The sequence below is a fragment of the Bombyx mori genome, chromosome 20 (assembly GCF_030269925.1).
Source record: "Bombyx mori chromosome 20, ASM3026992v2".
NCBI lineage: Eukaryota > Metazoa > Arthropoda > Insecta > Lepidoptera > Bombycidae > Bombyx > Bombyx mori.
The window spans coordinates 12,004,883-12,028,548 of record NC_085126.1 but is presented as its reverse complement, the minus strand read 5'-3'; the positions used below and the strand labels follow the sequence as shown (position 1 = coordinate 12,028,548).

The window sequence follows — 23,666 nt, the reverse complement described above, 5'->3', positions numbered from 1 at the left end:
GAAATTGAGTCACACAAATCTTTCCTCAGAGCGATTTCCGTATAGCACCGTCCTGCCACACCAGACGTCTCTCCGTAAACTGATATGTTCTGTCCACTAAACAACGGATAATGCGTGTTGCAGGAAGCGACGGCCATGAACCCGGACATGACGGTCGAGAAGATCGAGATCCAGCAGCAGAGCGCGCAGCCCTAGCCGCCCGGGCCTCCCGCGCCGCCCGCCGCTCCACACGCAACGCTCATACCAATATTTAGTTTTGCAAGAAACAGTCGTAACTCTTCGTACTCGACAAGTGGAAGAGTAGTGAGTGAAACCCTCACTGATATTCAATACTTCAATTATTAAACTGTGCGACTGCAGAATTAACGTTTGTCGATGGCTCCTACACGATACGATTGTGGAAATGCTCAGCTCGGGTACGTGCTGTGTTCACGAGTGCTCACAGAGGTCGGCCTCCAACGACGCTAATGCCGCTCTATCATTAAACTGTAAATTTAATTTAAGAACAATACCCGAGCATCAATTGCATATGACCACGGGCACTCGAGAATGCCTTAACTTCAATCAGGAAAGCTAATCATTTTTTTTGTATATTTAAAGATGCCTCATTGATATTTGAGTGTTTTAGATTTTAAGTGTACTTTGATAAGTCGAGCCTCGACCGACATAGCTTTAAGCTCGCACGAGTCAGACCACCGCCTGCCGATAGTGTAGTGCTGCCCGCCGCCACCGACGCTGTAGCGACGCGCGACGCCAGCCCGCCGCCACCAGTCGCTACAGCGACGCGCGACGCGGGCCCGCCGCTCCGGTGCTGTTGTTGGAGCGGACGCCGCCGCTATATATTTACTGCTGTAGTCCAGTCGCGGAGCAGAAAGAATTTCATATGTTAACCCCTTATTTGAAGTCGTGGCCTAAAGGATAAGTCGTCCGGTGCATTCGTATGTAGCGATGCACCGGTGTTCGAATCCCGCAGGCGGGTATCAATTTTTCTAATGAAATTCGTACTTAGAAATATTCACGATTGACTTCCACGGTGAAGGAATAGTAGAGTGCAATAAAAATGTACCCACACAATTATAATTTGCGTAATTACTGGTGGTAGGACCTCTTGTGAGTCCACGCGGGTAGATACCACTACCCTGCCTGCCATTTACGTTGTAGATGTCTATAGGCTCCGATAACCACTTAACACCGGGTGGGTCGTGAGCTCGTCCACCCATCTAAGGAATAAAAATATTACCTGTCTTTGTCACTCCCGCGTAAATATAATGGGTCTCGCTCGCACAGATACAATGACCGCCGGTCTCAGGAATTGTAAAACTTTTACCTGAGACCGTAAGGTTTGTTTTTGTTGGCATGTTGGCCTTGAGCAGTAAGGCAAGCAATAACTCCGATACAGAGGAATCAGATTTTGGTTTATGAATTTTCATTTATTTCTGCTAAGCTAGTAATTTTATTGTAACTCGATTTTTATAACTGTTTTAATATAAAATCTAAATAAATATCTTATTGTTATAACAATAATTTATTTATATTTTATATTATAAAATTTACTAACTTATTAAATATATAATTTATTATAATAACAAAAATTTATTTAACAAGATAGTAATTTTATTCTCCCTCAATTTTTTTTTTATGTAAACCGTGCTTAATACAAAAATGTTAGTGACCACTGTCAGTAGGTAAAAGAGGTCATTTTATGAAATTCTTCCTTCTCCGCAACTGGACTATACCAGCACTAATAGCTTCTAACTATCAAAGCTATTACTGATCGCTTTCTTATTTGAAAGCTCCAAAAGCTCATCTTGAGGAAAAAGATCAGCTTCATGTCAGTAACCGGCACTATAATTAAGGCCAGTTTTGTAAAAAAAAAACATTTCAAAAAAAATAATGCGTTTTTTTTTTCGTCTTTATATTTCTCTGTAACTGCTAATAAAGCACGTTATTAAAGCTTTTTTTTGTTTTCGCATAAGCGTTTATAAAGTTTTTCGTTTTATTGATGACATTCCAGAAACCTCGACAGGTTCTAAAGTCTAATAGACTTTTAAGGCTAGATCATGACACTTAGTGTTTTTTTTTTGTTTTTGTTTTTTCGTGAAAACTTTCGTATACTGCTATTTATCTATGAGTAATATAATGAGATGTAAAAATATATTGAGATGTATACTGGTGGTAGGACCACTCGTGAGTCCGCACGGGTAGGTACCACCGCCCCGCCTATTTCTGCCGTGAAGCTGTAATGCGTTTCGGTTTGAAGGGCGCGGCAGCCGCTGTAACTATACTGAGACCTTAGAACTTATATCTCAAGATGGGTGGCGCATTTGTAGATGTCCATGGGCTCCAGTAACCACTTAACACCAGGTGGGCTGTGAGATCGTCCACCCATCTATAAAAAAAAAAGGAATAGCAGTATAGTGAGTGCGACACACAGACGCCGCCGACGCCGCACATCTCTTCCATCGATACAATTGTCGCAATACGCGCGTACTCGTAATGCTAATGTTTTTATATATATATATATATACATAATTAGAGCTTAAGTTTGTAAAAGCGCCTTGCTTGAGTTTACGTCGTGATTTAAAATCTGACCGGTTCGTAATTTTATATTATGCATATATTTTATTTAAGTGTATTGACATTTTATTGAGTTGAGTCGTGATGCGTTTATGAGTAATGATATATTTAGTACGCGCAGTGGACTCCTTGTGAACGTTATTCAGGACTCTGAAGGGAACCCTCGCGTGTCTGAGTAACTTCCGCAGGAGGTCACCGAGCGTTGTGGAGATCGCGGTGCGGTCCGCGGGCACTTAGGGGCTGGGGACCGCACCGCGATCTCGTTTATATCGGGCACAGACATTTGTAAACACGGCTTCGAATACGTAGTTTATTAGAATGTATTTATATATATCTAACTAGCGAACCGCCCCCGCTTCGCTTCGGAAACATTAAATTTTATTATTGATAGGCGAGTCCCGCCATGTTGCGCGCGGTACGACAATAACTGCGGGTGACGCCGCGGGGCGAAGCTAATCTAAAGAGGTAGCCTAAGTTACTCCTTATATCATCAGCTACCTATTAGTGAAAGTCTCATCAAAATCGGTCCAGCCGTTCCAGAGATGAGCCGGAACAAACAGACAGAAAAAAAATGTAAAAAATGTTATTTTGGTGTATGTACCGTATATATATTTATATGAATGTAGTAAAAAGTGGTTATTTCAATATTACAAACAGACACTCCAATTTTATTTATATGTATAGATTATCCGATTTCCTGTTAGTATGTCCACGGACCACAGTTCTTGCTTCAGCAAGAAGCATATTATATTCATATAAAATATATAAATATAACATATTATATTCATATAAAAGTGATATATAGCACGTTGTATTCAAAATTGTAAAAAAAAGTGTTAAAACAAGTTGCCGGCTTTTACAAATGTCTCGTCCAAGTTTTTTTTTTTTTGTAATAATTATAGATGTTTATTTTTCATATTTTTTATTATTAAAATTAAATCGTCCCACTTTTCGTTTTATTATTATTTTTAATTATTTAAATTACGTGAAGTTATGTAATAGATATTAAAAATAAAATAAAGATGCTTTGTTTTTATTTCTGAAGTTTTATTGGACAAATGTTTGCTGAGACTTGTTGACATATTGAAGTATTCTCAAATGTCAATGGCGCTATTTGTCAAAGCAGTCGGCCTTCAAATATCATAACGATTTATAAATTTATTAATTATTAACTATATTAGGTTTTAAGATCTGTTTTTAATGTTCATTCCTGTCTTAGAAATAACAGTGTGAGACATTAAACTAGTTACTAAATGGCTCCCTCATAATAATATTATAATTCATGTGCGCTATCTCGCTCTCACCTACTCTCTCCCTTTCTTCTCTCTCTCTCTCTTTCTCATAATTTGTATACTAATGAGTGTGCTTGTTCTTAAATATATGCATATGAATGCACCGGACGTCTTATCCTTTAGGCCACAACGACTTCAAAAGTGGTAATGTACTTAGCGCGTTTTTTTTAAGTCGGTTTCCCCGGTAGGCCTATTCCACTGATCTTTTATGATTCTGTTTAATTAAAATTTATCCATATGAATCTAAATTATCATTAACTTCTGCTTTCTCTTGTTCTTAAATAAAAAAGGCTATTAATAGTTAAGTGTTTACAAAATTAAAAACAGTTAGTGGCTAAAACTTCGAAAAGTTAACATTAAAATTCGTCGAAATTCGACTATAATTAATTGGAATTGTAAGTTTGTACACTATTATGTTTGTATTTTATACTTCTATAATCACAAATTTTGCCAAGGCTACACTATAAAAACATATTAATAAAGACAAACAATATTTAATCTATTCTCAATTTGACCACAGACGTCAAGAACAAAAGTTTGACAATAAATAGTATGCATGCGTGTGTGCGTCAAATACATGGTATGTAGTGTGTGTAATGTTTTCTTTATTGATTTAATGTATATTTTATGCAAAATTTAAAAAAATATTAGCATTGTGCACTTCTTCTCTATATTCTCTATAAGTGTGGAAAATTTCATTCTCCTCCGTCCGCGCAATTTTCGTAAAAAGGGATACAAAGTTTTTGCTTCACGTATTAATATATAGATAATGTGTTGAATATAGTGTATTTAATATTGTGTATAATGTCATAATGAGAATATGAGCTGTATTGGTTGGTCAACCCCGCTGGTCACCCGAGGATCTTGGAGCCGATGGTCCTGATGACGCCCTCGTTGTTCTCATAGACCGTCCCGCGGCGGGAGAGCCCGTAGGGGGAGTCCTCGGCGGTGCGCAGGAAGTATACCCCGCGGGCGCTCGGCCGAGTGCCGTAGCCCATAATGCTGGACCAAAAAATAATTTTTTTAATTGTTTTTCCAAGAACACACATTATACGAATACTAATTAAGTAAATCTATAAACTCCGTCTCTGGCAACCTCATCAAGCAGCATGTAGAACATGTAACTTGATGAACCTTCCCAGGGTCGGGCCATCTAGTTTTATACCGGAAACGTAATTATTACTGATTTATTACTGGTGGTAGGACCTCTTGTGAGTCCGCGCGGGTAGGTTCCACCACCCCGCCTATTTCCGCCGTGAAGCAGTAATGCGTTTCGGTTTGAAGGGTGGGACAGCCGTTGTACTGATACCTTAGAACTTATATCTCAAGGTGGGTGGCGCATTTACGTTGTAGATGTCTATGGGCTACAGTAACCACTTAACACCAGGTGGGCTGTGAGCTCATCCATCCATCTAAGCAATAAAAAAAAAAAATACCCACCTAAATTCCTTGAGGCAGGTGTGGCTGTAACCTTAAAATGTAAAGTTACCTCGTAGCGCGTTTTTTTTTATTGATGGGTGGACGAGTTCACAGCCTGCCTGGTGTTAAGTGGTTACTAGAGCCCATAGAAATCTACGACATAAATGCGCCACCCACCAACGGCTGCCCCGCCCTTCAAACCGAAACGCATTACAGCTTCACGGCAGAAATAGGTGGGGTGATGGTACCTACCCGCGCGGACTCACAAGAGGTCCTACCACCAGTAATAAATCAGTAATAATTACGTTTCCGGTATAAAACTGGACGGCCCGACCCTGGGTAGGTTCATCAAGTTACATGTTCTACATGCTGCTTGATGGGGCTGCCAGGGATGGAGTTTATAAATTTACTTAAATACTACATAGTTCTTAAGTTATTTGTAACACTAACACACTATGAGACTATGATGTCTTGAAATAAAAGTTTTTAGTATTTATTTATTATACCAATATCAATGTTTAATAAGGAAATACATACTTAACAAATGTTCATGAAGTCATGACCAGAGAAATTTCTTTATTGGCACAATTACTGACGGTGGGGCGATCACACGAAGCCCGGTATACTCCTACTAAACCCCGGGCAGTCTGTCCTTGTACATTACTAGTCTAGGTCTCCTCACCTTATCTCGGCGCCACATTGATTCTTCCTAAAGGCGTCCCAGTCCTTACAAGGCACTGCGAGGAAGGCTTCCTTGTTGACCACGGACTCTGCGTAGTAGAGCCAGGCTCGGCTGTGGCTGCACGTCTGCAGCAAGCAGTTCGGTTGCTGGGAGCCGCTGTTCGGGAAAAAGTCCACGTGGCCTGCAAGGTGCGAGGAAATTAGTCTTAATTCGAGATTTCTAATGAAATACGTTTTTTTTTTTTTTTTTTTTTTTTTTCCTACCTAAGCTGATAGCCCTAGCGGCTATGTCAGCGTAACCCTAACTTTAGTAGGTGAGCTCACGGGGCTCAAACCTGACGATGTTGCTAACACGAACCCTAGCAAGAGTCGTGCTTCGCAGAATCTACCACCGGATCGGAAACGCGACCCACTGAGAAGATCCGGCGAGAAACTCAGTGGGCTGTGTCTGAGAGTTTGAAATACGTACTCAACAAATGTTCACGATTGACTTCCACGGTGAAGGAATAACGTCGTGTAATAAAAACCAAGTCCGCAAAATTATAATTTGCGTAATTACCGGTGGTAGGACTTCTTGTGAGTCCGCACGGGTAGGTACCACCGCCCCGCCTATTTCTGCCGTGAAGCAGTAATGCGTTTCGGTTTGAAGGGTGGGACAGCCGTTGTACTGATACCTTAGAACTTATATCTCAAGGTGGGTGGCGCATTTACGTTGTAGATGTCTATGGGCTCCAGTAACCACTTAGCACCAGGTGAGCTCGTCCACTCATTTAAGCAATAAATAAAAAATCTCAGAGTGGCAGTAGTCACGTTGTGTTGCTCGTGGGTTACGCTGTGAGCTGATCCCACCGGACGGAGAGGACAAAGAGTGAGCTCGATCACCCGTCTGTGTAATACAAAGATAACGGTGCTCACCTACGGCATCTCTGAGCCCGTATACTCCGGCGTCCGTGTGTATGACGTCCACGAAGTCAGCGTCAGTCGCCTTGAGCCGCAGTTCGGGGTCGATGTTGCTGAAGCACGGGCCGGCCGGGTCCAGTCCTGCACACGGGAGCTGCGTCACATTACTGGTGCTCGTGTGAACGAGCGGCCATTTTCGTCTCGTTGACCAGCGAATTGTGAAAGTCCAACGCACATTTGACTACCGGTGTGCCGTTACAAAAGGGGCCTTTTGAATTAAAAGCATCTCAATATTGTACCCGGTAATAGAGCACGGTTTTATCAAGTCCATATCTACTAACAAATTAAGTATTGCTACTCATAAGTACAAAAAAAAAGATAAAAAGTATTAATAAGCCGAAAAAGATGGAGTGACCAAGTGTCCGAGTATCTGAACATGAGACTGAGCCACGCACTTCACTGTGCCACTGACCGACATAAAGTGGCTACAAATTACAAAAAAAAGTCACAGGCGGGCGCATCACGATGCTCAGCAATGAGCGATTGACTGAAGGAGGAGGAGGAGGACTCATAAGTACTGCAGAGGATGTGGTAGTTGCTGTTGTTCCTTTCTAGTATCACGGAGGAGATTTCGTACGCAGTCATCATAATACCTGAAATCCTGCCGACGCGCCTTCCCGTAAGGTCGGTGAAGGTTTTCCCGGTGAACCCTGCGATGTGGGAGCCGAGGCTGTGGCCGATTAGGTGAATAGCTCGAGGGTTCATGCCTCCTGCAGAGAAATAGAGTGGATGTAAAGGGGGATATTACCGTCGAACTAGGAGAGTCTTTTGAGGGTATGTATGCACATCATCGTCGTTATCAGCTTATAGTGCTGGATATAGGTCTCTCCAATTGCATGCCACTAAGCACGATCCTCGGCTTCTATTCATCCAGCTCTTGTCAGCCATCCTGCATAGATCGTCACTCTACCTAGCCTGAGGATATTAGATTATATGTATGTCTAATTGTTTGATCCTCGCGCATTTACAGAGCTCTATGACAAGAACCTTGCTGGAAGTACCAACAGCACCTGTAGTACTAAGGTAAAGACAATTTAAGAAAGTTCTAGGTATATTTCAATTCAATCAGATGTCGTCGTAACCGCACTGACCACTAACATTTTTTAACAATAAATTCCTAAATTAGCTTAACAGGTACGTGCTTTTTGCTACTGAAAACATTCAGTGAGATATTTCTTTATAAACGTATCTATTATGACTGATCATCGTGGTTGACCGTCATCATTCTAGCACATCAGTCGTATCGTATAATTTTTGGGATGGTTCTTCGCCTTTGAGCGAAGCCGATCCATCCATTTGAGGGAGATTTTTTTTATTGCTTAGATGGGTGGACGAGCGCACGGCCCACCTGGTGTTAAGTGGTTACATGAGCCCATAGACATCAACAATGTAAATGCCATCGCCCACCTTGAGATACGAGTTCTAAGTCTCAGTTCTATAGTTACAATGGTTGCCCCGCCCAAATTGTTGCTCAAATCGGAACGCATTACTGCTTCACGGCACAAATAGGGTGGTGGTACTGTGCCTACAGCACGTCAGTATTGTCTGTATCATTGTAAATAAAGGACGTGTCCACAGAACACTATCGCTTGTTTATTAAACAATACTCGCTCACACCATTTGAACGGCTACATAAACATAAAGTAAATATATACAACACAGTACCTACCCGCGCGGACTCACAAGACGACCTACCACCAGTAACGTAAGATTATTAAAATACTACTACAATTTGCAAACAATACGCACAAAACAATAAAGTCATATGTGCGCTTTACGAACAACTAAAAAACAACCCTAAAGACTTCAGTTTAATTTCAAATATATTTGTAGCCGCTGAGCACGAACAAATGATTGTGACAAGCCAACACGTTCATTACGGTCACGCAAGCGTATTTAGAACTGACGTAAAGTTGTACTTGAATCACTCGTTCAGTTACATCATTGCATGTGTTCTGTAGTTGATAGAAAAAAATAATATATTTACCGGACAACAGCTTAAAATATAAACCTCCTTTTTTATTGGGTAAAACGGGTAGACTAATACACTGTTAGAGCGAGTACATAAACCTTACACATAGACAGTTACGCCAACCTCAGATCAGGACTTCTAAACTTGGAATGAGCTCCCCTACACGGTGTTTCCCGAGCGCTATGACATGTCCTTCTTCAGACGAGTCTTGTGGAGAGTATTAATCGGTAGGCAGCGGCTTGGCTCTGCCCCTGGCATTGCTGACGTCCATGAGCGACGGTAACCACTCACCATCAGGTGGGCCGTATGCTCGTCTGCCTATACGCCAATAAAAAAAAACCTAATCATATTTGTTTCATAGTTGACCTGACCTCAAAAATATTGAGATTAGGGTAAAGAATTGTATCCTGTGACCAAACTCTGTATAAAGTCTGAAATTGAAAATTAAAATGTACAAATCCATCTTTTTATATTTAAGTCGATGTGTGCGTGTTTCTTAAGAACTCTGAAATGGCCTGACCGATTTCAATGAAATGCTTACCAAATGCTTAGATTGGTCCAGCAGTTATTAAGGATCGGATCAATGTGAAATCAAATATCGGCTGGCAAAGAGCGCCGGTTTCGACTAGATGTTAATACTGTCGGCTGACATAGCGTGAGACACTTCAATTAATTACCCCACTTTTGTAATACGCGGTGTGTTGTGTGTGTGTGAAGATTATAACTAAAGGAAACAGATAGTCCTCTAACGATAATAACTGTCCATTGTTATAAAATCCTGATCTGAATACTATTTATATCCGGATCATGGTGAAAAATCTTTTACAGTATCATCTTGTCTTTGTTTTACAATGCTGACAAGCAATGTACCGAAACGGGTGACTCCGACGGACTCTGTCAGACGGTTACAGCTTCTCAGGAAAACTAAATGCTAAAACTTTTTAGTGCCTGGATGGACGAGCTCACGGCCCACTTAGTGTTAAGAGGTTACCGGCCATAGACATCCACAACGTAAATGCCCCCACCCACATTGAGATAGGTGTTCTAAGGTCTCATTATAGTTACAACGGCTGCTCCCACCCTTCACACCGAAACGCAATACTACTTCACGGCCGAAATAGGCAGGGTAGTGGTACCTACACGTGTGGACTCACAAGAGGTCTTACCACCAGTAAATTAGTTCGTACTAGTTAGTAAATCAGTTAGTTCAAATTGTAAATTTCACCTTTAACCATAGCAGCTAAAGTCGCCCCGAGCTTTTCTCCCATGAAGCGCACGTAAGTTGTCGAACGAAGGTACAGCCATTTGATAAGTGAGCTCCCGTCTAGAGCCAGAATGTTGAATTCTCCTGTGTAACCAAAATTATTCACTACGGTAATTGTAAACAATAAGGTACATACGAAACTATATATATAAAGAAAACCTCAAATGGAAAGAACAAAAACTATTTGAAGAGGTTGAGGTAAGGCAAAGAGCCTCTAAAAGTAAGACATAAACACATTCGCGGGATTAAAATCGATAAAAGAAAGATAATTCGAGTTAAAACCGTAGAAGTTGTTTTAAAGTAAGCTGCGATTCCTCAAAACCCGATACATGATGGACGGTCGCGTGTGCTAGAATTATGTTTTTTTTTTTTTTTTTTTTTTTTTTTTTTTTTTTTTTTTTTTTTTTTTTTTTTTTTTTTTTTTTTTTTTTTTTTTATTGCTTAGATGAGTGGACGAGCTCACAGCCCACCTGCTGTTAAGTGGTTACTGGAGCCCATAGACATCTACAACGCAAATGCGCCACCCACCTTGAGATATAAGTTCTAAGGTCTCAATTATAGTTACAACGGCTGCCCCACCCTTCAAACCGAAACGCATTACTGCTTCACGGCAGAAATAGGCAGGGTGGTGGTACCTACCCGTGCGGACTCACAAGAGGTCCTACCACCAGTAATTACGCAAATTATAATTATGCGGGTTTGATTTTTATTACACGATGTTATTCCTTCACCGTGGAAATCAATCGTGAACATTTGTTGAGTACGTATTTCATTAGAAAAATTGGTACCCGCCAGCGGGATTCGAACACCGGTGCATCGCTCAACACGAATGCACCGGTGATTCCGATCCAAGCACTCGCCGCGTGCTGACGTGCTCATTGTTCGTTCGATCGCCCGACCTCGGTTCGTGGCACATCTGGCGTCCAAGTGTTTTCTCGGAAGTGACTACCTGTGCTAATTGCGTCGCACCGCCGTTTGTGAACGGGCGGACCCCTAAATTCCTGGAATTCGTTCGGCAACTTAGTGGCCCGTTTGTGAACGGACGGTTGTGTGCCGTAATTAATCGTGATTATTATAGTTTTGGGGCCTCGCCGTAAGGCGAGTGTGTTTAAAGTCCCGGGGTCAAATTAGCGGGAGTAATTTCCCGAAAAAGAATAAAAGGTGATGAATGAAAGTGTAGTATGAAGCGTGAAAGTGCGAGAGGCATAAATGCGAGAACTGATATGAATGAGAAAATTTAGACCAACAAGATCCCGTTGATCCTACGAACGGGGAAAGGCAGAAAAAAAAAAAAAAAAAAAAAAAAAAAAAAAAAAAAAAAAAAAAAAAAAAAAAAAAAAAAAAAAAAAAAAAAAAAAAAAAAAAAAGTCCCGGGGTAGCCCCCCCTGGGCACGTGACAGTTACAATGGAGTCCACGATCGATCTGTTCGCGGAATTCCTCCGTCTGAGGTACCCGACATTATCGGCCGAATTTTTAGAATTTAAGGCCAATCACGCCGCGAACTCAGAAGCGGTCTCCGTCGCGCCCGCCGCTCCCGTGTCCCCAATACTCGCGAGCAAAGCTCCCGCGTCGATCGCTGCGGTCTCGGTTCCAGCCCTGCGCTCATCCGCAGCACACGTCGCGTCCACGCGTTCATCCGCGGCCTCCATCGCGCCCGCGCCGTCCTCTGCCCCCGAGCGATTGTCCGTGGCCTCCGTCGCGACCGTCAACCCCGCGCCCTCTAAAACGCCCGCCTGCGGGTCGCCCGCGCCCTCCTCTTCATCCGACTCGGAGTCGGACATGGAGGTCGATCTTTCCCCCGCCCCCTCGACTGATGGATTCACAGTAGTCCAAAAAGGTAAGAGGCGCGCTGCGGAAGCCCGAGCTCCCGCGGCCGCCAAAGTAAGCAGAGCCGCGAACGCGTCGCGCCTCCGTCCACCGACCCCCGTTGCTCCCCCTGCCCGTGCTACACCGTCGCCGCGCCCGGTAGTACAAAAGAAAATCCAAGCCCCTCCCCCGGTAATCCTTCAAGAGAAGGCAGCCTGGGAACGAGTTTCCCTGGCCCTTAAGGCCAAAAATATTAATTTCACGAATGCCCGTAACCTCGCGAACGGCATTCAAATTAAGGTTCAAACACCCGACGACCATAGGGCCCTCTCTTCTTACCTCCGTAAGGAGCGTATAAGTTTCCATACGTATACGCTCCAGGAGGAGCGCGAACTTCGTGCCGTCATACGTGGCATCCCTAAAGAGTTGGATGCCGAACTCGTCAAGGCCGACCTTCTGGAACAAGGCCTACCAGTAAATTCAGTGCACCGCATGCACACCGGCCGCGGTAGGGAGCCATATAATATGGTTCTAGTCGCCCTCCAGCCTACCCCCGAGGGTAAGCAAATTTTTAACATACGTACCGTCTGTAGGCTCTCCGGTATCGCCGTCGAAGCCCCCCATAAAAAAGGCACTCCTAGCCAGTGCCATAACTGTCAACTGTACGGGCATTCTTCCCGTAACTGTCACGCGCGCCCCCGATGCGTCAAGTGTCTAGGCGATCACGCTACGGCCCTTTGCACTCGCGATCAAAAAACCGCGACGGAACCGCCTAGCTGCGTCCTGTGTCGAACACAGGGTCACCCCGCAAATTACCGCGGATGCCCCCGAGCCCCGAAAATAAATCGCCGCGTCGCCCGCCAAAACCGCCTCCGAGCTTCCCACCCAGACATCAAAGCCTCGGCACCCTCTGTGTCGCAGGCTAAGCCAGCATTCGTTCCGGCGCCGGTGCCCAGTGGCTCGGCCTGGGCGAAACCGCTGCCGTACACGAACACGGCTACAACTCCCTCCTCCGCGATTCGTCCCGCCCCCGCGATACGCCCCTCCCCCGCGAATTGCCCTCCGACAGCGTCCGACAATCTTGCTCTAGCGATCGACTTCTTTCAATCGATTAACTTTGAGCGCGTTAACGCTTTAGGTGACGCCATCCGCGCCGCCTCCACTGCACAGCACTTCATCGCCGTTGTGCAAGAATACGCCGACGTATACGCGTCGTTAAATACGTACGTCCTCCCCTCACTCCGCCGGTAATCAATGGCGTACAAAAGTAGGCTGAAACCCCTATCCGTAACAATAGGATTTTTTAACGCATACGGTCTCGCAAATCAACGTGATCAGGTTTGTGATTTTTTGCGTGACCATCAAATTGACATATTTTTAGTACAGGAGACTCTACTTAAGCCCGCGCGCCGCGACCCTAAAATCGCGAACTATAACATGGTTAGGAACGACAGGCTCACTGCTCGTGGTGGTGGTACCGTCATCTACTACAGAAGAGCCTTGCACTGCATCCCGCTCGATCCCCCCGCGCTCGTTAACATCGAAGCATCAGTATGCCGAATCTCACTGACGGGACACGCGCCGATCGTTATCGCGTCCGTTTATCTTCCACCGGATAAGATTGTTCTAAGCAGTGATATCGAGGCGCTGCTCAGCATGGGAAGCTCTGTCATTCTGGCGGGCGACCTAAATTGTAAACACATCAGGTGGAATTCTCACACCACAACCCCTAATGGCAGGCGGCTCGACGCGCTAGTTGATGATCTCGCCTTCGATATCATCGCTCCGCTAACCCCGACTCACTACCCGCTAAATATCGCGCATCGCCCGGATATACTCGACATAGCGTTATTAAAAAACGTAGCTCTGCGCTTACACTCGATCGAAGTAGTTTCAGAGTTAGATTCAGACCACCGTCCCGTCGTTATGAAACTCGGTCGCGCTCCCGATTCCGTTCCCGTCACGAGGACTGTGGTGGATTGGCACACGCTGGGCATCAGCCTGGCTGAATCTGATCCACCATCGCTCCCGTTTAGCCCGGACTCTACCCCGTCTCTTCAGGATACCGCTGAAGCCATAGACATCCTAACGTCACACATTACCTCGACATTAGATAGGTCATCGAAGCAAGTTGTAGCGGAGGATTTCCTTCACCGCTTTGAATTGCCCGACGATATTAGGGAACTCCTTAGAGCTAAGAACGCTTCGATCCGCGCCTACGATAGGTATCCTACCATGGAAAATCGTATTCGAATGCGTGCCCTACAACGCGACGTAAAGTCTCGCATCGCCGAAATCCGAGATGCTAGGTGGTCTGATTTCTTAGAAGGACTCGCGCCCTCTCAAAGGTCTTACTACCGTTTAGCTCGTACTCTCAAATCGGATACGGTTGTAACTATGCCCCCCCTCGTAGGCCCCTCAGGTCGACTCGCGGCGTTTGATGATGACGAAAAAGCAGAGCTGCTGGCCGATACATTGCAAACCCAGTGCACGCCCAGCATTCAATCCGCGGACCCTGTTCATGTAGAATTAGTAGACAGTGAGGTAGAACGCAGAGCCTCCTTGCCACCCTCGGATGCGTTACCACCCGTCACTCCAATGGAAGTTAAAGATCTGATCAAAGACCTACGTCCTCGCAAGGCTCCCGGTTCCGACGGTATATCTAACCGCGTTATTAAACTTCTACCCATCCAACTCATCGTGATGTTGGCATCTATTTTCAATGCCGCTATGGCGAACTGTATCTTTCCCGCGGTGTGGAAAGAAGCAGACGTTATCGGCATACATAAACCCGGTAAACCAAAAAATCATCCGACGAGTTACCGCCCGATTAGCCTCCTCATGTCTCTGGGCAAACTGTATGAGCGTTTGCTCTACAAACGCCTCAGAGACTTCGTCTCATCAAAGGGCATTCTCATCGATGAACAATTCGGATTCCGTGCAAATCACTCATGCGTACAACAGGTGCACCGCCTCACGGAGCACATTCTTGTAGGACTTAACCGACCAAAACCGATCTATACGGGAGCCCTCTTCTTCGACGTCGCAAAAGCGTTCGACAAAGTCTGGCACAACGGTTTGATTTTCAAACTTTTCAACATGGGCGTACCGGATAGTCTCGTGCTCATCATACGAGACTTCTTGTCTAACCGCTCTTTTCGATATCGAGTAGAGGGAACCCGCTCCTCCCCGCGACCACTCACGGCTGGAGTCCCGCAAGGCTCCGTTCTCTCTCCGCTCCTATTTAGTTTATTTATTAACGATATTCCCCGGTCGCCGCCGACTCAGCTAGCCTTATTCGCTGACGACACAACCGTTTACTACTCAAGTAGAAACAAGTCCCTAATCGCGAGTAAGCTCCAGAGTGCAGCGTTAACCCTCGGACAGTGGTTCCGAAAATGGCGCATAGACATCAACCCAGCGAAAAGCACAGCAGTGTTATTTCAAAGGGGAAACTCACCGCTTATTTCCTCCCGCATTAGGAGGAGAAATATCACACCCCCGATCACCCTCTTCGGCCAACCTATACCCTGGGCTAGGAAGGTCAAGTACCTGGGAGTCACCCTGGATGCATCCATGACATTCCGCCCGCATATAAAAACAGTCCGCGATCGTGCCGCATTTATTCTCGGCAGACTCTATCCCATGATCTGTAAGCGGAGTAAAATGTCCCTTCGGAACAAGGTGACACTTTACAAAACTTGCATAAGGCCCGTCATGACTTACGCGAGTGTGGTGTTCGCTCACGCGGCCCGCACACACATAGACACCCTCCAATCCCTACAATCCCGCTTTTGCAGGTTAGCCGTCGGGGCTCCGTGGTTCGTGAGGAACGTCGACCTACACGACGACCTGGGCCTCGAATCGATCCGCAAACACATGAAGTCAGTGTCGGAACGTTACTTCGATAAGGCTATGCGTCATGATAATCGCCTTATCGTTGCTGCCGCTGACTACTCCCCGAATCCTGATCACGCAGGAGCAAGTCACCGTCGTCGCCCTAGACACGTCCTTACGGATCCATCAGATCCAATAACTCTTGCATTAGATACCTTCAGCTCTAACACTAGGAGCAGGCTGAGGAACCCCGGTAACCGTACGCGTCGAACTCGACAAAGAGGTCGACGTGCAGCCTAACCCATGCATCAGCCCGCTGAGTTTCTCGCCGGATCTTCTCAGTGGGTCGCGATTCCGATCCGGTAGTAGATTCATTCGCGAAGCAACTGCTCTTGAGTTGTTAGGTCTCCTTCGGAGGCGCTCGGGCAGTTGTTAGCAAATCCCACCCCTCCTGGCTGAGCATTTGCTCGCCCACCTGTCCTGGTGAAGCTGGAAAGGCCTCCGGGCCACCAGTAATCCTTCAATCATAAAAAAAAAAAAAAAAAAAAAAAGAATGCACCGGACGTCTTATCCGTTAGGCCACGACGACTTGACTTGTCTTAACTGGTTCTGATGGGATCGCCACCACCGTCTGGATGTGGACGGGAGACGAAGATATCGTTACGCCATCTATCGCCGAATAGCTGAACGAACATCGAAGGATCTACTAACATCTACAACGCTCGAGAAGAATATCTCGACGATTTTAGGGATGTCGTATCGATTATAAAATCGTTTTGGAGATGGCACGAAGCAGTTAGTTAGTAACCGGAACTACTCGAAGCGAAATAAAGAACAGGGCTTAAAAGTAGACATGTCGCCATGGAATGAAGAACATATATAGTGCTGTTTTAAGGTTGAGAGATAAAAAGAAAATTGTTCAAGGTTAATGGAATCAACTTTGCTCTCACGTTAGGAATGTCTGGATCTTGGCAAAAAGTATTTGAGACGTATCTTAAGAAGGAACTGCTATTTTACCTTGACTTAGGAAGGCATTGCTAATAGTATTCGCAGTGGCCGTTGTAGGATCGTCAGTGAATCCGTGTATGAAGATGATCAGGTTCTGGTTGTGATTGTAGCCCCTGGTCAGCGGCACAAGCTCGGCTGCTGCTGTGATGTTGTACGTTACACGGAATGACCTGCACGTGTTGGGTATCATCAGTAGATGCAGAGCGCTCGAGCTCACATAATGCCCTGTTTGTTAGTCGCGACGGGTACTCAACCTAATAGTATCAGAGGTTTTTTTTTCCTACCTAGCTGAGAGCCTTGAGCAAGGGCGGATCCAGCTTTGGCGCCAGGAGGGGGTCACATAGTCGTGGGCAAGTTAAGAACTTCTAATTTAATTTTGATAACAATAGATAATAAATAAATCATGATGTTCTTCAATTAGTCCAAGTTAGTTCAAGTCCTGGAACTAGCTCAGGGGGGGGTCATGACCCCCATGACCCCCCTGGATCCGCCGTTGGCCTTGAGAGGCTATTTCAGCGTAACCTTAACTAGTAGGTGAGCTCACGGGGCTTAAACCTTGCGACGTTGCTAACACGAACCCTAGCAAGAGCCGTGCTTCGCAGAATCTACTGCCGGATCGGAAACGCGACCCACTGAGAAGATCCGGCGAGAAACTCAGTGGGCTGTGTCTGAGGGTTAATTTATTCGTCGAGCTCTTCGTCACAAGCGACGGGTTCGATGAGAACGATGACCGGTGCTTGAGGTACCTAAAAACAGATCGGGAGGATCCGAAATGACGTGTTTAGGCGACGTCGACTGCTTTCCATTCTGTCCGCAGGACCGGGAATGGTATCTGTCGATGTCTCAATTCTAAATAAACTAATATAATATAAATAATGTACACAGTCATCTGATCCAAACTACGATTTTCAGACCTCGTGAGAACTTCACTTGGACTATCATGAATATTTTAAAACTTAAAGAAGCTAAATCGTTCCAAGCATTCACAGTACGATAGATTATTTATGTCGTTCTTGCACAATCACATCAATATTAAAGTGTAAAGTGAGACTTACTGTGAGAGAAAATTAAGTGTTAATTGATTTAGGTCTGGTTCTCTGATCCCTTTGACTTGTTCATATTCAACTCCGATCAGTTTTTTTACATTCGAACCTAAAACAGAGTTAAAAGATACATATAATAATAATAATAATAATAATTTCTTTATTTACTACATAAACTCTTAAATCATGACCTAGAATACTATTTACACATTTAACAAACTGAGAGATTACGCAGATGGCATCAACAATATAAAATTAACCAATGATCCCTCACACTAGGCATAGCCTGTATCGTGAGGACCAAAATGCGATTTACTATGTATATAATTGACCTCAAAACGACATCACTATTATTAATAATTATTACGCTCAAAAACATGCGTTACAAGATTTAACATATAATATAATAAAAAAATTTGAATAATAAAAATAACATCAAATAATTACACATATGAGGGGAGCGTAGACATTTACACAACAATTATAAAATAAATTAATAAGAAAAAATTAACAAAAAGATACAAAATTAATAAATCTGCTGCTATTTCTTGCTTTTAATTAAGTTCTCTGTGTCCATATAGTTCAATGTTATATATATCGACTTACATTACATAAATCTTACATTACATTACATTACGACTTACATTACATAAATACATACAAATACCAGATGCTACACGCACATTGGCTGGATCCTATAAAAGTGAGGGTTTCGTCGATAGGTTGCTTAACAGCAGCTAACTCCTTGCCGAGACCTCGGCCAATCTTATCGGCTACGTTTAGGTTTTGGCCCGTCGCACCGGCGAATACCAGCGTGGCTAAGATTTGGAGTACTGACGGCATATTGACTGTTATCTGCAGACATATTGAATTACTATCGACACTTTTTTTTTATTGCTTAAATGGGTGGACGCGCCCACAGCGCACCTGGTTTTAAGTGGTTATTGGAGCCCATAGACATCTACAACGTTAATGCGCCACCCACCTTGAGATATAAGTTCTAAGGTCTCAAGTATAGTTACAACGTCTGCCCCATCCTTCAAACCGAAACGCATTACTGCTTCACGGCAGAAATAGGCGGGGTGGTGGTACCTACCCGTGCGGACTCACAAGTGGTCCTACCACCAGTAATTACGCAAATTATAATTTCGCGGGTTTGATTTTTGAGTTTTGCATTTGTTGAGTACGTATTCCATTAGAAAAATTGGTACCCGCCTGAGGGACTCGAACACCGGTGCATCGCTTCAACACGAATGCACCGGACGTCTTATCCTTTAGGCCACGACGACTTCTAAAAGTTATGTCGACGATAATATTTCAAATCTCTAGCTTAATCGACACGATATACGCACCAGTTTTTAAATCTCACGATCGGCTTTCACTTACTGTACAAATTTTAACATCAACATCTGTCATCGATTTTGTGGTGATAGCGGAGCAAACAAATTGGCAAACAAAATACCACAGAAAAACTATGTATATAAGTTCGCTAAGGACCGAAATACGTCTGTCCGTACGTTAACTTAAAACTTACATGTTGTGCCAAACCGTTCCATACTTGTTGAAGAGGGTTCGTGTCAGTAACATTGTCCATTTTGACAACATTAATGGCTTGGTGTTTTTTTTTAAAGAATTATAAATTAGCATTGGTCTACTTCAATTCTAATGAAAAGCTTTAGTCGGTTTTCCTGACGTATGTAGTCATTTGTCCACATTCATTGATTATTTAATATCATTCGTGAATATTCACGAAGAGTTCGATGGTCTTGTTCAATACAAACACAAAATTAAAACTACTTTATCTGTAACCATTTAGCCGTGACCACGAAAACTGTAAAGTATATTTACGAAGCGTCAAAAAAAATATGATAATAATAAACGCGATATTAAGCCATAAAAATAGTTCGAATTATGTGTACGACTCGCGAAGACGGTAGGCTGTAATCAAACACAGCCATAATATTGGTTCGACTAACGCCACCCGCGTTACCGCACACGAAGTGAGCAGTGCGGTTTTTTTGCATTAATTACTTTAATTGACATTATCTACTCAGTGAAATCGTTAAAATAATTAAACAACAATTAATTTAATTAAACGCTTCAAATAAAAGTCACCCACTGTTTTATTTTTAGCTTTGGTGAGGGTTCCGTGCATAAACTGTTCATTCATATCTGTTCAAATCCGACCAGGTTTTGTTTTTTCTAACTACATAAGTACATATATGGCGCATGTCCACGCACGGTGTGTTGGCGGGAACGTCACTTTTTTTTGTTTCCTGCCTTGAGAGGCTATTTCAGCTTTGCCCTAGCGTGCAGGTGAGCTCACGGGGCTCAAACCGGAGTGTTGCTAACACTGGCCCTAGCAAGAGCCGTGCTTCGCAGAATTCTACCACCGGATCAGAAACGCGAACCGTTAAGAAGATCCGGCGAGAAACTCAGTGGGCTGTGTCTCTGGCTTAATTTACTCGTCGAGCCCTTTGTCGCAAGTGACGGGTTCGACGAGAAAGATAACCGGTGCTTGGGATACCTAAAAGCACCGTTAGTGGATCGGGAGGATCCGAAATGACGTGATGGATTCTTACTATTTTACTGGGACATCATTTAATTTAATTTCTTCTTAATTGATTACAATTTAAAATAAATCAACTTGATCTTAGTCTATTCCAATTTTAACTCTCTACTCTGTAGTGGGAACAACATCGCAAGAAGCTAATTGCCACACTCACAAAAGAAGAAGAAAGAACGCCATGTTACAAAAATTATTTAAGTTTATAAATTATCGTATTTAGCGATCGTAGTGTTGATCGTAATACTAGTTGTGACAGTACCTACTTTAGTTTACTGTTACAGATAAAATGAAGACGATGTTGTGGGGCCTACTGTAACATGCTTCTTTATTAATTGGCTAGCGACCCGCCCTCGCTTCGTTTCGGAAACTGTAATTTACTATTGATTTCTCCATTATTTAATGGATGTTATTATACGTATGAACCTGCCTCTTCAATCACTCTATCTATTAAAAAACCGCATCAAAATCCGTTTCGTAGTTATAAAGATTTAAGCATACATAGGGACAGACAGATATAGGGACAGACAGATATAGGGACAGAGAAAGCGACTTTGTTTTATACTATGTAGTGAAGCGAAACTTCTTCGACGGCAATTCGATAGTGAACGAAAATTGCGATGAAGGAGAGAGAAGGAATTTGTTATTAATATTCACTGTATTATAATGGTGGGACGTTGTCGCCACTCCAGAGTACGATTCTATAAAATAATAGTTTAAAAAAACTAACAAAATACGCTTCTATAGAAAATCTAACTAAAAAATAGATTTTTTTTTTAATAAATTTGAATTAAAATTAGTGTAAGAAAAAATGATTTTATTGTAGAAAAGCGTGGGGTGCATTTCAGGATATTATCCAAATAACCCTTCTACTCATATCTGTTCATAAAATATATATAACTACTGATACCATGCACCCCACGCTTTTTTTACAATAAAATCATTTTTTCTTACACTATTTTTAATCCAAATTTATTAAAATTTATTTTCTATTTTCCAGTTGGATTTTCTATAAAAGCGTATTTTGTTAGTTTTTTTAAACTATTTTTTTTTCCTTTTTTAGTTGAATTTCAAAATTTTCAATTATTATTTTTTCAAATTTTTTTTTGATATTGAATTGTCATCGGTCCATAATAAGTATACCAGATTTCGAGTTAATCCGACGTTTTGAAGAGGGTCAAAATCATGTTCAAAGATTCCGTTACATACTAACATACATACGTCTGAAGCTAATAAAAGCGTATTAAAAAGTAATATCATCGTACGTCAGGTGACGCGCGAATGGTTTCAATAAATCATTTTTCACACAATTAGCGACGATAGTCACAGCGGTAAACAATATTTCTATATACTTACGCTGAATTGATTTCCGCGCTATGCGGTACGTATTTTGTGACACAACTATGATCGAGCGCGATTTTTTCATTTATAAGTCAAATCAAATCAAATCAAAAAAAATTTATTCAACATAAATGAAAGTACATACTTGTTGAACGTCAAAAAAACTACCGCCAATTCACAAGAACTAGCCTCCGTCCTGAGAAGAATTGGCAAGAAACTCAGCGGGCATGTCTTTTTTTTTTACATATGAAATTATTATTTATTTATTTTTTAATATTAGATTTTTTTTAAAATATGAATTTTTTACAATGAGTAATATAACGTAACAATTACTACAATATTGAAATGCCTGGAGCGAGCAACTCATTCCCACTTTGTGCAATCTTCTAGATAATCATTGACTTTATAGTAAGCTTTACTGCACAGATGTTCTTTAATAGTTTAAGTATTACTTATTCTAATTTGATCAAATATGTACTATGTTTTTTTCCATACGTTCCATTGTACCTTGCTTTCGGTGTAGAAATAATATACTCTACCAAGGCTATTTCTCTGTTTATATTATTGGCAATAGTTGAGTTGAACATTAAAAAGAACGCATTATTTTTAAGAACTATTGTAATGTAGTTCACTGTCATTGTTTTAAATGTTTTAGTTGAATCTATAAGGTCACAGCCAACCTAGCATAGTCGTCTAGAGATCAATGTTTCTAACTACAGTGCAGTCCGGGATCCATTTCCTGAGTCAGTACACAAATAAGATACCTGGGTCCTGAGTGTACTCATTCTTGTCTCGTATGCGTGTATGTCACACAGCATGATATGAAATAGATTTTTTTCTTTGGAAGGACGGTTTACTGGTGACCCGAAAGCCTTTCCTATTGCACCAGGACAGGTGGTCGAGCAAATTCTCAGGTAGGAATTTTTTTATTTAGTTTTGCTAGCTCAACGAATTATAATTTGCGTAATTACTGGTGGTAGGACGTCTTGTGAGTCCGCATGGGTGGGTATCACCACCCCGCTTATTTCTGCCGTAAAACAGTAATGCGTTTCGGTTTGAAGGGTGGGGCAGCCGTTGTGCTATACTGAGACCTTAGAACTCACATCTCAAGGTGGGTGGCGGCATTTACATTGTAGATGTCTATGGGCTCCGGTAACCACTTAACACCAAGTGGGCTGTGAGCTCGTTGACCCATCTAAGCAATAAAAAAAACATCGGTAAATAAACTTAGGATTTTTTTCTTTTTCCAAGTCTGGAAAAATCCGAAAATGTTAATAAAAAGAAAAACTTGAGTTAACTTTAACGTTTGTCAATTTAATATAATTTCACAAAAGTGGAAATAAATTTTGATTTATCTTCATTTGGTATATAAGATGACGATTTTTGTTGATTTAATGTACGTAATTTATTGCTGATTTAATGTATTAGTATAATGAAATGGGCTGTGCAATTTGTCAGAAAATTTAAAAGGTAGACGACACGAAAGGTAGCTTTTTATTCGGTAGAAGCTTCCTATTCCTCAAGTCGCTTAAAGCCCGCAATTACTATAAAACTTACCTTGTCAACTCTTGACAGGATAACGCAGTTTTTTTTTAATAAATTTTTTTTATTAACTAGCAGTGTGTCCAGCGCGGTGTGGCTACGACGCGCGACACGATTTACTGTGACTCGCGAACTTGTAATCTTTTTAATATACCATCCGCGTATTTTTCCTGCAATTGTATTATTTATATAACTTGTGCGAGTTGGTACTTTCAAGCTGCCTATTTTGCCAGGTTTCACATTCGGCTAGAAGTCCAAAACTTATCCAGAATTTTATGGGTTGTGATATTCACCTAATGGAGATCATTTTTATAACACACATATTTTAACTGTCACACTTTTGACTATTTTTTTCTT

General features: G+C 42.6%; 2 protein-coding genes across 6 annotated transcripts in view; one reads left to right on the top strand and one right to left on the bottom strand.

Annotated features, from left to right (window-relative positions):
• LOC101742298 (protein 4.1 homolog) overlaps positions 1–3,613 on the top strand; it is an 86,775-nt gene extending 83,162 nt beyond the window's left edge. For all 5 annotated transcript variants that reach the window (XM_062674419.1, XM_062674418.1, XM_038018062.2 and 2 more), the window contains one exon: positions 124–3,613. In XM_062674419.1, the coding sequence (XP_062530403.1) occupies positions 124–195 (72 nt within the window). In that variant the 3' untranslated portion in view covers positions 196–3,613. The remainder of the gene's footprint in view (positions 1–123) is intronic.
• LOC101740055 (pancreatic lipase-related protein 2) lies at positions 3,604–23,485 on the bottom strand. Its single transcript, XM_004925985.4, has 9 exons — positions 23,325–23,485; positions 18,544–18,715; positions 17,873–17,969; positions 16,827–16,987; positions 10,127–10,249; positions 7,523–7,639; positions 6,885–7,010; positions 5,971–6,151; positions 3,604–4,871 (listed from the first exon to the last, which is right to left on the bottom strand). The coding sequence occupies exons 2-9, from the start codon at positions 18,701–18,703 to the stop codon at positions 4,721–4,723; spliced, it is 1,116 nt and encodes a 371-aa protein (XP_004926042.1). The 5' UTR covers positions 18,704–18,715; positions 23,325–23,485; the 3' UTR covers positions 3,604–4,720.
• Between the last annotated feature and the right edge of the window lie 181 nt (positions 23,486–23,666).

What these genes read in the sequence shown, in the direction of transcription:
- LOC101740055 (XM_004925985.4), bottom strand. Translation starts at nt 18,703, where the DNA reads ATGCCGTCAGTACTCCAAATCTTAGCCACGCTGGTATTCGCCGGTGCG. An exon ending in GCGCGTCGGCAGGATTTCAG is followed by an intron (nt 7,011 to 7,522) that starts GTATTATGATGA and finishes TCCCGTGTGCAG; the next exon opens with GACTGGACCCGGCCGGCCCG. An exon ending in CAATGTGGCGCCGAGATAAG is followed by an intron (nt 4,872 to 5,970) that starts GTGAGGAGACCT and finishes TTTTTGGTCCAG; the next exon opens with CATTATGGGCTACGGCACTC.